We start from the raw sequence: 17042 nt of genomic DNA on the forward strand, positions 1-17042 counted from the left end.
CCACCACCGAGTGAGTCCACCACTGAGTGAGTCCACCACCGAGTGAGTCCACCACCGAGTGAGTCCACCACCGAGTGAGTCCACCACTGAGTCCACCACTGAGTGAGTCCACCCCTGAGTGAGTCCACCACTGAGTCCACCCCTGAGTGAGTCCACCCCTGTGTTGTCTGCAGGGTGACTGTCACCTCCATGTGCTCCACTGAGTGAGTCCACCACTGAGTGAGTCCACCACTGAGAGAGTCCACCACTGAGTGAGTCCACCACTGAGTCCACCCCTGAGTGAGTCCACCCCTGTGTTGTCTGCAGGGTGACTGTCACCTCCATGTGCTCCACTGAGTGAGTCCACCACTGAGTGAGTCCACCCCTGAGTGAGTCCACCCCTGAGTGAGTCCACCCCTGAGTGAGTCCACCCCTGTGTTGTCTGCAGGGTGAATGTCACCTCAATGTGCTCCACTGAGTGAGTCCACCAGTGAGTGAGTCCACCCCTCAGTGAGTCCACCACTGAGTCCACCCCTGAGTGAGTCCACCCCTGAGTGAGTCCACCCCTGTGTTGTCTGCAGGGTGACTGTCACCTCAATGTGCTCCATGGACTTCAGTCGATTCCCCCTCGACTCCCAGAACTGCTCCCTGGAGTTGGAGAGCTGTGAGCCACTGCCTGTTACACCACACTGCCTGTTACACCACTGCCTGTTACACCTCACTGCCTGTTACACCTCACTGCCTGTTACACCACACTGCCTGTTACACCACACTCACTGCCTGTTACACCTCACTGCCTGTTACACCACACTCACTGTTACACCACACTGCCTGTTACACCACACTGCCTGTTACACCACACTCACTGTTACACCTCACTGCCTGTTACACCACACTGCCTGTTACACCACACTGCCTGTTACACCACACTGCCTGTTACACCACACTCACTGTTACACCACACTGCCTGTTACACCACACTGCCTGTTACACCACACTGCCTGTTACACCACACTCACTGTTACACCTCACTGCCTGTTACACCACACTGCCTGTTACACCACACTGCCTGTTACACCACACTGCCTGTTACACCTCACTGCCTGTTACACCACACTGCCTGTTACACCACACTGCCTGTTACACCACACTGCCTGTTACACCACACTGCCTGTTACACCACACTCACTGTTACACCACACTCACTGTTACACCTCACTGCCTGTTACACCACACTGCCTGTTACACCACACTGCCTGTTACACCACACTGCCTGTTACACCACACTGCCTGTTACACCACACTGCCTGTTACACCACACTGCCTGTTACACCACACTGTTACACCACACTGCCTGTTACACCACACTGCCTGTTACACCACACTGCCTGTTACACCACACCGCCTGTTACACCACACTGCCTGTTACACCACACTGCCTGTTACACCACACTGCCTGTTACACCACACTGCCTGTTACACCTCACTGCCTGTTACACCACACTGCCTGTTACACCACACTCACTGTTACACCACACTGCCTGTTACACCACACTCACTGTTACACCACACTGCCTGTTACACCACACTGCCTGTTACACCACACTGCCTGTTACACCACACTGCCTGTTACACCACACTCACTGTTACACCACACTGCCTGTTACACCACACTGCCTGTTACACCACACTGCCTGTTACACCTCACTGCCTGTTACACCACACTGCCTGTTACACCACACTGCCTGTTACACCACACTCACTGTTACACCACACTGCCTGTTACACCACACTGCCTGTTACACCACACTCACTGTTACACCACACTGCCTGTTACACCACACTGCCTGTTACACCACACTGCCTGTTACACCACACTGCCTGTTACACCACACTGCCTGTTACACCACACTCACTGTAACACCACACTGCCTGTTACACCACACTGCCTGTTACACCACACTCACTGTTACACCACACTGCCTGTTACACCACACTGCCTGTTACACCACACTGCCTGTTACACCACACTCACTGTTACACCACACTGCCTGTTACACCACACTGCCTGTTACACCACACTGCCTGTTACACCACACTGCCTGTTACACCACACTCACTGTTACACCACACTGCCTGTTACACCACACTGCCTGTTACACCACACTCACTGTTACACCACACTGCCTGTTACACCACACTGCCTGTTACACCACACTGCCTGTTACACCATACTGACTGTTACACCACACTGCCTGTTACACCACACTGCCTGTTACACCACACTGCCTGTTACACCACACTCACTGTTACACCACACTCACTGTTACACCACACTGCCTGTTACACCACACTGCCTGTTACACCACACTGCCTGTTACACCACACTGCCTGTTACACCACACTGCCTGTTACACCTCACTGCCTGTTACACCACACTGCCTGTTACACCACACTGCCTGTTACACCACACTGCCTGTTACACCACACTGCCTGTTACACCACACTGCCTGTTACACCACACTCACTGTTACACCACACTGCCTGTTACACCACACTGCCTGTTACACCACACTCACTGTTACACCTCACTGCCTGTTACACCACACTGCCTGTTACACCTCACTGCCTGTTACACCACACTGCCTGTTACACCACACTGCCTGTTACACCACACTGCCTGTTACACCACACTGCCTGTTACACCACACTGCCTGTTACACCACACTGCCTGTTACACCACACTGCCTGTTACACCACACTGCCTGTTACACCACACTCACTGTTACACCACACTGCCTGTTACACCACACTCACTGTTACACCACACCGCCTGTTACACCACACTGCCTGTTACACCACACTGCCTGTTACACCACACTGCCTGTTACACCACACTGCCTGTTACACCACACTGCCTGTTACACCACACTGCCTGTTACACCACACTGCCTGTTACACCACACTGCCTGTTACACCACACTGCCTGTTACACCTCACTGCCTGTTACACCACACTGCCTGTTACACCACACTCACTGTTACACCACACTCACTGCCTGTTACACCACACTCACTGTTACACCACACTGCCTGTTACACCACACTGCCTGTTACACCACACTGCCTGTTACACCACACTGCCTGTTACACCACACTCACTGTTACACCACACTGCCTGTTACACCACACTGCCTGTTACACCACACTCACTGCCTGTTACACCACACTGCCTGTTACACCTCACTGCCTGTTACACCACACTGCCTGTTACACCACACTGCCTGTTACACCACACTGCCTGTTACACCACACTGCCTGTTACACCACACTGCCTGTTACACCACACTCACTGCCTGTTACACCACACTGCCTGTTACACCACACTCACTGTTACACCACACTGCCTGTTACACCACACTGCCTGTTACACCACACTGCCTGTTACACCACACTGCCTGTTACACCACACTCACTGCCTGTTACACCACACTGCCTGTTACACCACACTCACTGTTACACCACACTGCCTGTTACACCACACTGCCTGTTACACCACACTGCCTGTTACACCACACTGCCTGTTACACCACACTGCCTGTTACACCACACTGCCTGTTACACCACACTGCCTGTTACACCACACTGCCTGTTACACCACACTGCCTGTTACACCACACTGCCTGTTACACCACACTGCCTGTTACACCACACTGCCTGTTACACCACACTGCCTGTTACACCACACTGCCTGTTACACCACACTGCCTGTTACACCACACTGCCTGTTACACCTCACTGCCTGTTACACCACACTGCCTGTTACACCACACTGCCTGTTACACCACACTGCCTGTTACACCTCACTGCCTGTTACACCACACTCACTGTTACACCACACTGCCTGTTACACCACACTGCCTGTTACACCACACTGCCTGTTACACCTCACTGCCTGTTACACCACACTCACTGTTACACCACACTGCCTGTTACACCACACTGCCTGTTACACCACACTGCCTGTTACACCACACTCACTGTTACACCACACTGCCTGTTACACCACACTGCCTGTTACACCACACTGCCTGTTACACCACACTCACTGTTACACCACACTGCCTGTTACACCACACTGCCTGTTACACCACACTGCCTGTTACACCTCACTGCCTGTTACACCACACTCACTGTTACACCACACTGCCTGTTACACCACACTGCCTGTTACACCACACTCACTGCCTGTTACACCACACTGCCTGTTACACCACACTGCCTGTTACACCACACTCACTGCCTGTTACACCACACTGCCTGTTACACCACACTCACTGTTACACCTCACTGCCTGTTACACCACACTCACTGTTACACCACACTGCCTGTTACACCACACTCACTGTTACACCACACTGCCTGTTACACCACACTGCCTGTTACACCACACTGCCTGTTACACCACACTGCCTGTTACACCACACTCACTGTTACACCACACTCACTGTTACACCACACTGCCTGTTACACCTCACTGCCTGTTACACCACACTGCCTGTTACACCTCACTGCCTGTTACACCACACTGCCTGTTACACCACACTGCCTGTTACACCACACTGCCTGTTACACCACACTGCCTGTTACACCACACTGCCTGTTACACCACACTGCCTGTTACACCACACTGCCTGTTACACCACACTGCCTGTTACACCACACTGCCTGTTACACCACACTGCCTGTTACACCACACTGCCTGTTACACCACACTGCCTGTTACACCTCACTGCCTGTTACACCACACTGCCTGTTACACCACACTCACTGTTACACCACACTCACTGCCTGTTACACCACACTCACTGTTACACCACACTGCCTGTTACACCACACTGCCTGTTACACCACACTGCCTGTTACACCACACTGCCTGTTACACCACACTCACTGTTACACCACACTGCCTGTTACACCACACTGCCTGTTACACCACACTCACTGCCTGTTACACCACACTGCCTGTTACACCTCACTGCCTGTTACACCACACTGCCTGTTACACCACACTGCCTGTTACACCACACTGCCTGTTACACCACACTGCCTGTTACACCACACTCACTGCCTGTTACACCACACTGCCTGTTACACCACACTCACTGTTACACCACACTGCCTGTTACACCACACTGCCTGTTACACCACACTGCCTGTTACACCACACTGCCTGTTACACCACACTCACTGCCTGTTACACCACACTGCCTGTTACACCACACTCACTGTTACACCACACTGCCTGTTACACCACACTGCCTGTTACACCACACTGCCTGTTACACCACACTGCCTGTTACACCACACTGCCTGTTACACCACACTGCCTGTTACACCACACTGCCTGTTACACCACACTGCCTGTTACACCACACTGCCTGTTACACCACACTGCCTGTTACACCACACTGCCTGTTACACCTCACTGCCTGTTACACCACACTGCCTGTTACACCACACTGCCTGTTACACCACACTGCCTGTTACACCACACTGCCTGTTACACCACACTGCCTGTTACACCACACTGCCTGTTACACCTCACTGCCTGTTACACCACACTGCCTGTTACACCACACTGCCTGTTACACCACACTGCCTGTTACACCTCACTGCCTGTTACACCACACTCACTGTTACACCACACTGCCTGTTACACCACACTGCCTGTTACACCACACTGCCTGTTACACCTCACTGCCTGTTACACCACACTCACTGTTACACCACACTGCCTGTTACACCACACTGCCTGTTACACCACACTGCCTGTTACACCACACTGCCTGTTACACCACACTCACTGTTACACCACACTGCCTGTTACACCACACTGCCTGTTACACCACACTGCCTGTTACACCACACTCACTGTTACACCACACTGCCTGTTACACCACACTGCCTGTTACACCACACTGCCTGTTACACCTCACTGCCTGTTACACCACACTCACTGTTACACCACACTGCCTGTTACACCACACTGCCTGTTACACCACACTCACTGCCTGTTACACCACACTGCCTGTTACACCACACTGCCTGTTACACCACACTCACTGCCTGTTACACCACACTGCCTGTTACACCACACTCACTGTTACACCTCACTGCCTGTTACACCACACTCACTGTTACACCACACTGCCTGTTACACCACACTCACTGTTACACCACACTGCCTGTTACACCACACTGCCTGTTACACCACACTGCCTGTTACACCACACTGCCTGTTACACCACACTCACTGTTACACCACACTCACTGTTACACCACACTGCCTGTTACACCTCACTGCCTGTTACACCACACTGCCTGTTACACCTCACTGCCTGTTACACCACACTGCCTGTTACACCACACTGCCTGTTACACCACACTGCCTGTTACACCACACTGCCTGTTACACCACACTGCCTGTTACACCACACTCACTGTTACACCACACTGCCTGTTACACCACACTGCCTGTTACACCACACTGCCTGTTACACCACACTGCCTGTTACACCACACTGCCTGTTACACCACACTGCCTGTTACACCACACTGCCTGTTACACCACACTGCCTGTTACACCACACTGCCTGTTACACCACACTGCCTGTTACACCACACTGCCTGTTACACCACACTCACTGTTACACCACACTGCCTGTTACACCACACTCACTGTTACACCTCACTGCCTGTTACACCACACTGCCTGTTACACCACACTGCCTGTTACACATCACTGCCTGTTACACCACACTGCCTGTTACACCACACTGCCTGTTACACCACACTGCCTGTTACACCACACTGCCTGTTACACCACACTGCCTGTTACACCACACTCACTGCCTGTTACACCACACTGCCTGTTACACCTCACTGCCTGTTACACCACACTGCCTGTTACACCACACTGCCTGTTACACCACACTGCCTGTTACACCACACTGCCTGTTACATCTCACCGCCTGTTACACCACACTGCCTGTTACACCACACTCACTGTTACACCTCACTGCCTGTTACACCACACTGCCTGTTACACCACACGCACTGTTACACCACACTCACTGTTACACCACACTGCCTGTTACACCTCACTGCCTGTTACACTACACTGCCTGTTACACCACACTGCCTGTTACACCACACTGCCTGTTACACCTCACTGCCTGTTACACCACACTGCCTGTTACACCACACTGCCTGTTACACCACACTGCCTGTTACATCTCACCGCCTGTTACACCACACTGCCTGTTACACCACACTCACTGTTACACCACACTGCCTGTTACACCTCACTGCCTGTTACACCACACTGCCTGTTACACCACACTGCCTGTTACACCTCACTGCCTGTTACACCACACTGCCTGTTACACCACACTGCCTGTTACACCACACTGCCTGTTACACCTCACTGCCTGTTACACCACACTGCCTGTTACACCACACTGCCTGTTACACCTCACTGCCTGTTACATCTCACTGCCTGTTACACCACACTGCCTGTTACACCACACTGCCTGTTACACCTCACTGCCTGTTACACCACACTGCCTGTTACACCACACTGCCTGTTACACCACACTGCCTGTTACACCTCACTGCCTGTTACACCACACTGCCTGTTACACCACACTCACTGTTACACCACACTCACTGTTACACCACACTGCCTGTTACACCACACTGCCTGTTACACCTCACTCACTGTTACACCACACTCACTGTTACAACACACTGCCTGTTACACCACACTGCCTGTTACACCACACTGCTTGTTACACCACACTGCCTGTTACACCACACTGCCTGTTACACCACACTCACTGTTACACCTCACTGCCTGTTACACCACACTGCCTGTTACACCTCACTGCCTGTTACACCACACTGCCTGTTACACCACACTGCCTGTTACACCACACTCACTGTTACACCACACTGCCTGTTACACCTCACTGCCTGTTACACCACACTCACTGTTACACCACACTCACTGTTACACCACACTGCCTGTTACACCACACTCACTGTTACACCACACTGCCTGTTACACCACACTGCCTGTTACATCACACTCACTGCCTGTTACACCACACTCACTGTTACACCACACTCACTGTTACACCACACTGCCTGTTATACCACACTGCCTGTTACACCACACTGCCTGTTACACCACACTGCCTGTTACACCACACTCACTGCCTGTTACATCACACTGCCTGTTACACCACACTCACTGCCTGTTACACCACACTGCCTGTTACACCACACTCACTGTTACACCACACACACTGTTACACCACACTGCCTGTTACATCACACTGCCTGTTACACCACACTGCCTGTTACACCACACTGCCTGTTACACCACACTGCCTGTTACACCACACTGCCTGTTACACCACACTCACTGTTACACCACACTGCCTGTTACACCACACTGCCTGTTACACCACACTGCCTGTTACACCACACTGCCTGTTACACCACACTCACTGTTACACCACACTCACTGTTACACCACACTGCCTGTTACACCACACTGCCTGTTACACCTCACTGCCTGTTACACCTCACTGCCTGTTACACCACACTGCCTGTTACACCACACTCACTGTTACACCACACTCACTGTTACACCACACTGCCTGTTACACCACACTGCCTGTTACACCACACTGCCTGTTACACCACACTGCCTGTTACACCACACTCACTGTTACACCACACTCACTGTTACACCACACTGCCTGTTACACCACACTGCCTGTTACACCACACACACTGTTACACCACACTCACTGTTACACCACACTCACTGTTACACCACACTCACTGTTACACCACACTGCCTGTTACACCACACTCACTGTTACACCTCACTGCCTGTTACACCACACTGCCTGTTACACCACACTGCCTGTTACACCACACTGCCTGTTACACCACACTGCCTGTTACACCTCACTGCCTGTTACACCACACTGCCTGTTACACCTCACTCACTGTTACACCACACTGCCTGTTACACCACACTCACTGTTACACCACACTGCCTGTTACACCTCACTGCCTGTTACACCACACTCACTGTTACACCACACTGCCTGTTACACCTCACTGCCTGTTACACCACACTGCCTGTTACACCACACTGCCTGTTACATCTCACCACCTGTTACACCACACTGCCTGTTACACCACACTCACTGTTACACCACACTGCCTGTTACACCTCACTGCCTGTTACACCACACTGCCTGTTACATCTCACCGCCTGTTACACCACACTGCCTGTTACACCACACTCACTGTTACACCACACTGCCTGTTACACCACACTGCCTGTTACATCTCACCACCTGTTACACCACACTGCCTGTTACACCACACTCACTGTTACACCACACTGCCTGTTACACCACACTGCCTGTTACACCACATTGCCTGTTACACCACACTGCCTGTTACACCACACTCACTGTTACACCACACTCACTGTTACACCACACTGCCTGTTACACCACACTGCCTGTTACACCACACACACTGTTACATCACACTCACTGTTACACCACACTCACTGTTACACCACACTCACTGTTACACCACACTGCCTGTTACACCACACTGCCTGTTACACCACACACACTGTTACACCACACTCACTGTTACACCACACTCACTGTTACACCACACTCACTGTTACACCACACTGCCTGTTACACCACACTCACTGTTACACCTCACTGCCTGTTACACCACACTGCCTGTTACACCACACTGCCTGTTACACCACACTGCCTGTTACACCACACTGCCTGTTACACCTCACTGCCTGTTACACCACACTGCCTGTTACACCTCACTCACTGTTACACCACACTGCCTGTTACACCACACTCACTGTTACACCACACTGCCTGTTACACCACACTCACTGTTACACCACACTGCCTGTTACACCTCACTGCCTGTTACACCACACTCACTGTTACACCACACTGCCTGTTACACCTCACTGCCTGTTACACCACACTGCCTGTTACACCACACGCACTGTTACACCACACTCACTGTTACACCACACTGCCTGTTACACCTCACTGCCTGTTACACTACACTGCCTGTTACACCACACTGCCTGTTACACCACACTGCCTGTTACACCTCACTGCCTGTTACACCACACTGCCTGTTACACCACACTGCCTGTTACACCACACTGCCTGTTACATCTCACCGCCTGTTACACCACACTGCCTGTTACACCACACTCACTGTTACACCACACTGCCTGTTACACCTCACTGCCTGTTACACCACACTGCCTGTTACACCACACTGCCTGTTACACCTCACTGCCTGTTACACCACACTGCCTGTTACACCACACTGCCTGTTACACCACACTGCCTGTTACACCTCACTGCCTGTTACACCACACTGCCTGTTACACCACACTGCCTGTTACACCTCACTGCCTGTTACATCTCACTGCCTGTTACACCACACTGCCTGTTACACCACACTGCCTGTTACACCTCACTGCCTGTTACACCACACTGCCTGTTACACCACACTGCCTGTTACACCACACTGCCTGTTACACCACACTCACTGTTACACCACACACACTGTTACACCACACTGCCTGTTACATCACACTGCCTGTTACACCACACTGCCTGTTACACCACACTGCCTGTTACACCACACTGCCTGTTACACCACACTGCCTGTTACACCACACTCACTGTTACACCACACTGCCTGTTACACCACACTGCCTGTTACACCACACTGCCTGTTACACCACACTGCCTGTTACACCACACTCACTGTTACACCACACTCACTGTTACACCACACTGCCTGTTACACCACACTGCCTGTTACACCTCACTGCCTGTTACACCTCACTGCCTGTTACACCACACTGCCTGTTACACCACACTCACTGTTACACCACACTCACTGTTACACCACACTGCCTGTTACACCACACTGCCTGTTACACCACACTGCCTGTTACACCACACTGCCTGTTACACCACACTCACTGTTACACCACACTCACTGTTACACCACACTGCCTGTTACACCACACTGCCTGTTACACCACACACACTGTTACACCACACTCACTGTTACACCACACTCACTGTTACACCACACTGCCTGTTACACCACACTCACTGTTACACCTCACTGCCTGTTACACCACACTGCCTGTTACACCTCACTGCCTGTTACACCACACTGCCTGTTACACCACACTGCCTGTTACACCACACTCACTGTTACACCACACTGCCTGTTACACCACACTGCCTGTTACACCACACTGCCTGTTACATCACACTCACTGTTACACCACACTGCCTGATACACCTCACTGCCTGTTACACCACACTCACTGTTACACCACACTCACTGTTACACCACACTGCCTGTTACACCACACTCACTGTTACACCACACTGCCTGTTACACCACACTGCCTGTTACATCACACTCACTGCCTGTTACACCACACTCACTGTTACACCCCACTGCCTGTTACACCACACTGCCTGTTACACCACACTGCCTGTTACACCACACTCACTGCCTGTTACATCACACTGCCTGTTACACCACACTCACTGCCTGTTACACCACACTGCCTGTTACACCACACTCACTGTTACACCACACACACTGTTACACCACACTGCCTGTTACATCACACTGCCTGTTACACCACACTGCCTGTTACACCACACTGCCTGTTACACCACACTGCCTGTTACACCACACTGCCTGTTACACCACACTGCCTGTTACACCACACTGCCTGTTACACCACACTCACTGTTACACCACACTGCCTGTTACACCACACTGCCTGTTACACCACACTGCCTGTTACACCACACTCACTGTTACACCACACTCACTGTTACACCACACTGCCTGTTACACCACACTGCCTGTTACACCACACTGCCTGTTACACCACACTGCCTGTTACACCTCACTGCCTGTTACACCACACTGCCTGTTACACCACACTCACTGTTACACCACACTCACTGTTACACCACACTGCCTGTTACACCACACTGCCTGTTACACCTCACTGCCTGTTACACCTCACTGCCTGTTACACCTCACTGCCTGTTACACCACACTCACTGTTACACCACACTGCCTGTTACACCACACTCACTGTTACACCACACTGCCTGTTACACCACACTCACTGTTACACCACACTGCCTGTTACACCACACTCACTGTTACACCACACTCACTGTTACACCACACTGCCTGTTACACCACACTGCCTGTTACACCACACTCACTGTTACACCACACTGCCTGTTACACCACACTGCCTGTTACACCACACTGCCTGTTACACCACACTGCCTGTTACACCACACTGCCTGTTACACCACACTGCCTGTTACACCACACTCACTGTTACACCACACTGCCTGTTACACCACACTGCCTGTTACACCACACTGCCTGTTACACCACACTGCCTGTTACACCACACTGCCTGTTACACCACACTCACTGTTACACCACACTGCCTGTTACACCACACTCACTGTTACACCACACTGCCTGTTACACCACACTGCCTGTTACACCTCACTGCCTGTTACACCACACTCACTGTTACACCACACTCACTGTTACACCACACTGCCTGTTACACCACACTCACTGTTACACCTCACTGCCTGTTACACCTCACTGCCTGTTACACCACACTCACTGTTACATCACACTGCCTGTTACACCACACTGCCTGTTACACCACACTGCCTGTTACACCACACTCACTGTTACACCACACTGCCTGTTACACCACACTGCCTGTTACACCACACTGCCTGTTACACCACACTCACTGTTACACTACACTGCCTGTTACATCTCACTGCCTGTTACACCACACTGCCTGTTACACCACACTCACTGTTACACCACACTGCCTGTTACACCACACTGCCTGTTACACCACACTGCCTGTTACACCACACTGCCTGTTACACCACACTGCCTGTTACACCACACTCACTGTTACACCACACTGCCTGTTACACCACACTCACTGTTACACCACACTCACTGTTACACCACACTCACTGTTACACCACACTGCCTGTTACACCACACTGCCTGTTACACCACACTGCCTGTTACACCACACTCACTGTTACACCACACTGCCTGTTACACCACACTCACTGTTACACCTCACTGCCTGTTACACCACACTGCCTGTTACACCACACTGCCTGTTACACCACACTCACTGTTACACCACACTCACTGCCTGCACTACCACTGATCAATGATCGACGTTGTGCCAACGTTGTGGGAATGTCGTGGGAACGTCGTGGGAACGTCGTGGGAACGTCGTGGGAACGTCTGGGAAACTTTGTGGGAATGTCATGGGAACGTCTAAGTAACGTCGTGGGAACGTCGCGGGAACGTCGTGGCAAACGTGAAAACGTTGTGGGAACGTCTGGGAACGTCGTGGGAACGTCGTTGGAACGTCGTGGCAACGTCTGGGAAACGTCGTGCCAACGTCGTGGGAATGTCGTGGGAACGTCGATGCAACGTTTGAGAAACGTCGTGGGAACGTCTGGGAAACGTCGTTGGAACGTCGTTGGAACGTCGTGGCAACGTCTGGGAAACGTCGTGCCAACGTCGTGGGAATGTCGTGGGAACGTCGATGCAACGTTTGAGAAACGTCGTGGGAACGTCTGGGAAACGTCGTTGGAACGTCGTGGGAACGTTATGGGAAACGTCTGGGAAACGTCGTTGGAACGTCGTGGGAACGTTATGGGAAACGTCTGGGAAACGTCGTTGGAACGTCGTGGGAACGTTATGGGAAACGTCTGGGAAACGTCGTTGGAACGTCGTGGGAACGTTATGGGAAACGTCTGGGAAACGTCGTTGGAACGTCGTGGGAACGTTATGGGAAACGTCTGGGAAACGTCGTTGGAACGTCGTGGGAACGTCGCGTCCGCCGTGATCAGACGCGTACACGAAGGAGGACCTGGCGCTGCGATGGCAGCGAGGGAACGCCTCTCTCGCCACGGACGAACAAATCTCCCTGTCGCAGTTCCTCATCCACGACTTCCACACGGCATCGAGACTCGCCTACTACAGAACCACCGGTAGCTACTAACACCTCTACTAACACCTCTACTAACACCTGTACTAACACCTCTACTACTACCACTATTACTACCATCACTAATACCATCACTACTACCATCAGTTCCTGATCCACGACTTCCACACGGCATCGAGACTCGCCTACTACAGAACCACCGGTAGCTACTAACACCTCTAATAACACCTCTACTAACACCTGTACTAACACCTCTACTAACACCACTACCATCACTACCACCACCACTACTTACCATCACTACCACCACTACCACCATCACTACCACCACCACTACCATCACTACCACCACCACTACTTACCATCACTACCACCACTACCACCATCACTACCACCACCACTACTAACACCATCATCACTACCATCACCATCACTACCACCACTAACACCATCACTACCACCAGTTCCTCATCCACGACTTCCACACCGCATCGAGACTCGCCTACTACAGAAGTACCGGTAGATACTAACACCTCTAATAACACCTCTACTAACACCTGTACTAACACCTCTACTAACACCACTACCATCACTACCACCACCACTACTTACCATCACTACCACCACTACCATTATCACTACCACCACTACTACCATCACTACCACCATCACTACTACTATCACTATTACTACTACCACCTCTACCACCACTACTACCATCAGTTCCTCATCCACGACTTCCACACGGCATCGAGACTCGCCTACTACAGAACCACCGGTAGCTGGTACCTCTACTAACACCTCTACTAACACCTCTACTAACACCTGTACTAACACCTCTACTACCACCATCACTACCATCAGTTCCTCATCCACGACTTCCACACGGCATCGAGACTCGCCTACTACAGAACCACCGGTAGCTACTAACACCTCTAATAACACCTCTACTAACACCTGTACTAACACCTCTACTACTACCACTACTACTACCATCATCACTACCACCATCACTACCATCAGTTCCTGATCCACGACTTCCACACGGCATCGAGACTCGCCTACTACAGAACCACCGGTAGCTACTAACACCTCTACTAACACCTCTACTAACACCTCTACTACCACCACTACCATCATCACTACCATCACTACCATCAGTTCCTCATCCACGACTTCCACACGGCATCGAGACTCGCCTACTACAGAACTACCGGTAGCTACTAACACCTCTACTAACACCTCTACTACCATCACTACCACCACCACTACTACCACCATCACTACCATCAGTTCCTCATCCACGACTTCCACACGGCATCGAGACTCGCCTACTACAGAACCACCGGTAGCTGGTACCTCTACTAACACCACTACCATCACTACTACTACCACTACCACCACTACTACTACCACCATCACTACCATCACTACCACCACTACCTCTACTACCACCATCACTACCATCACTACTACCATCACTACCACCACCACTACCATCACTACTACTATTACTACCATCAGTTCCTCATCCACGACTTCCACACGGCATCGAGACTCGCCTACTACAGAACTACCGGTAGCTACTAACACCTCTAATAACACCTCTACTAACACCTGTACTAACACCTCTACTAACACCTCTACTACTACCACTATTACTACTACTACCACCACTACTACTACCATCATCACTACCACTACTACCATCACTACCACCATCACTACCATCAGTTCCTGATCCACGACTTCCACACGGCATCGAGACTCGCCTACTACAGAACCACCGGTAGCTACTAACACCTCTAATAACACCACTACTACCATCACTACCACCACCACTACTTACCATCACTACCATCACTACCACCATCACTACCATCAGTTCCTCATCCACGACTTCCACACGGCATCGAGACTCGCCTACTACAGAACCACCGGTAGCTACTAACACCTCTACTAACACCTCTAATAACACCTCTACTAACACCTGTACTAACACCTCTACTACCACCATCACTACCATCAGTTCCTCATCCACGACTTCCACACCGCATCGAGACTCGCCTACTACAGAACTACCGGTAGCTACTAACACCTCTAATAACACCACTACTAACACCTCTACTAACACCTCTACTACTACCATCACTACCACCATCACTACCACCATCACTACCACCACTACCACCATCACTACCATCAGTTCCTCATCCACGACTTCCACACGGCATCGAGACTCGCCTACTACAGAGCTACCGGTAGCTACTAACACCTCTACTAACACCTCTACTAACACCTCTAATAACACCACTATTACTACTACTACCACTATTACTACTACTACCACTATTACTACTACCACCTATACCACCACTACTACTACCACCACTACCACTATCACTACCATCACTACCACCACTACCACCATCACTACCACCACTACCACCATCACTACCATCACTACTACCATCAGTTCCACATCCACGACTTCCACACGGCATCGAGACTCGCCTACTACAGAACTACCGGTAGCTGGTACCTCTACTAACACCACTACCATCACTACTACCACCACTACCATCACTACTACCACCACTACCATCAATACTACCACCACTACTAACACCATCATCACTACCATCACCACCACCATCACTACCACCACCACTACCATCAGTTCGTCACCCACGACTTCCACACGGCATCGAGACTCGCCTACTACAGAACTACCGGTAGCTGCTACCTCTACTACCACAGTCACTACCACCATCACTACCACCATCACTACCACCACCACTACCACCATCACTACCATCACTACCACCACCACTACC

The 17042-nt window shown here is 51.4% G+C and overlaps 1 protein-coding gene across 1 annotated transcript in view; it reads left to right on the forward strand.

Annotated features, from left to right (window-relative positions):
- Positions 1-17042, forward strand: part of LOC116937925 (uncharacterized) — a 209181-nt gene that overhangs the window by 51060 nt on the left and 141079 nt on the right. The window contains exons 5-6 of the mRNA XM_076055901.1: positions 561-643; positions 14108-14248. Of these exons, the coding sequence (XP_075912016.1) occupies positions 561-643; positions 14108-14248 (224 nt within the window). The remainder of the gene's footprint in view (positions 1-560; positions 644-14107; positions 14249-17042) is intronic.

This window comes from Petromyzon marinus, chromosome 73 (assembly GCF_048934315.1).
Source record: "Petromyzon marinus isolate PM22_M1 ecotype Great Lakes invasive population chromosome 73, UKy_Petmar_22M1.pri1.0, whole genome shotgun sequence".
Classification (NCBI taxonomy): domain Eukaryota; kingdom Metazoa; phylum Chordata; class Hyperoartia; order Petromyzontiformes; family Petromyzontidae; genus Petromyzon; species Petromyzon marinus.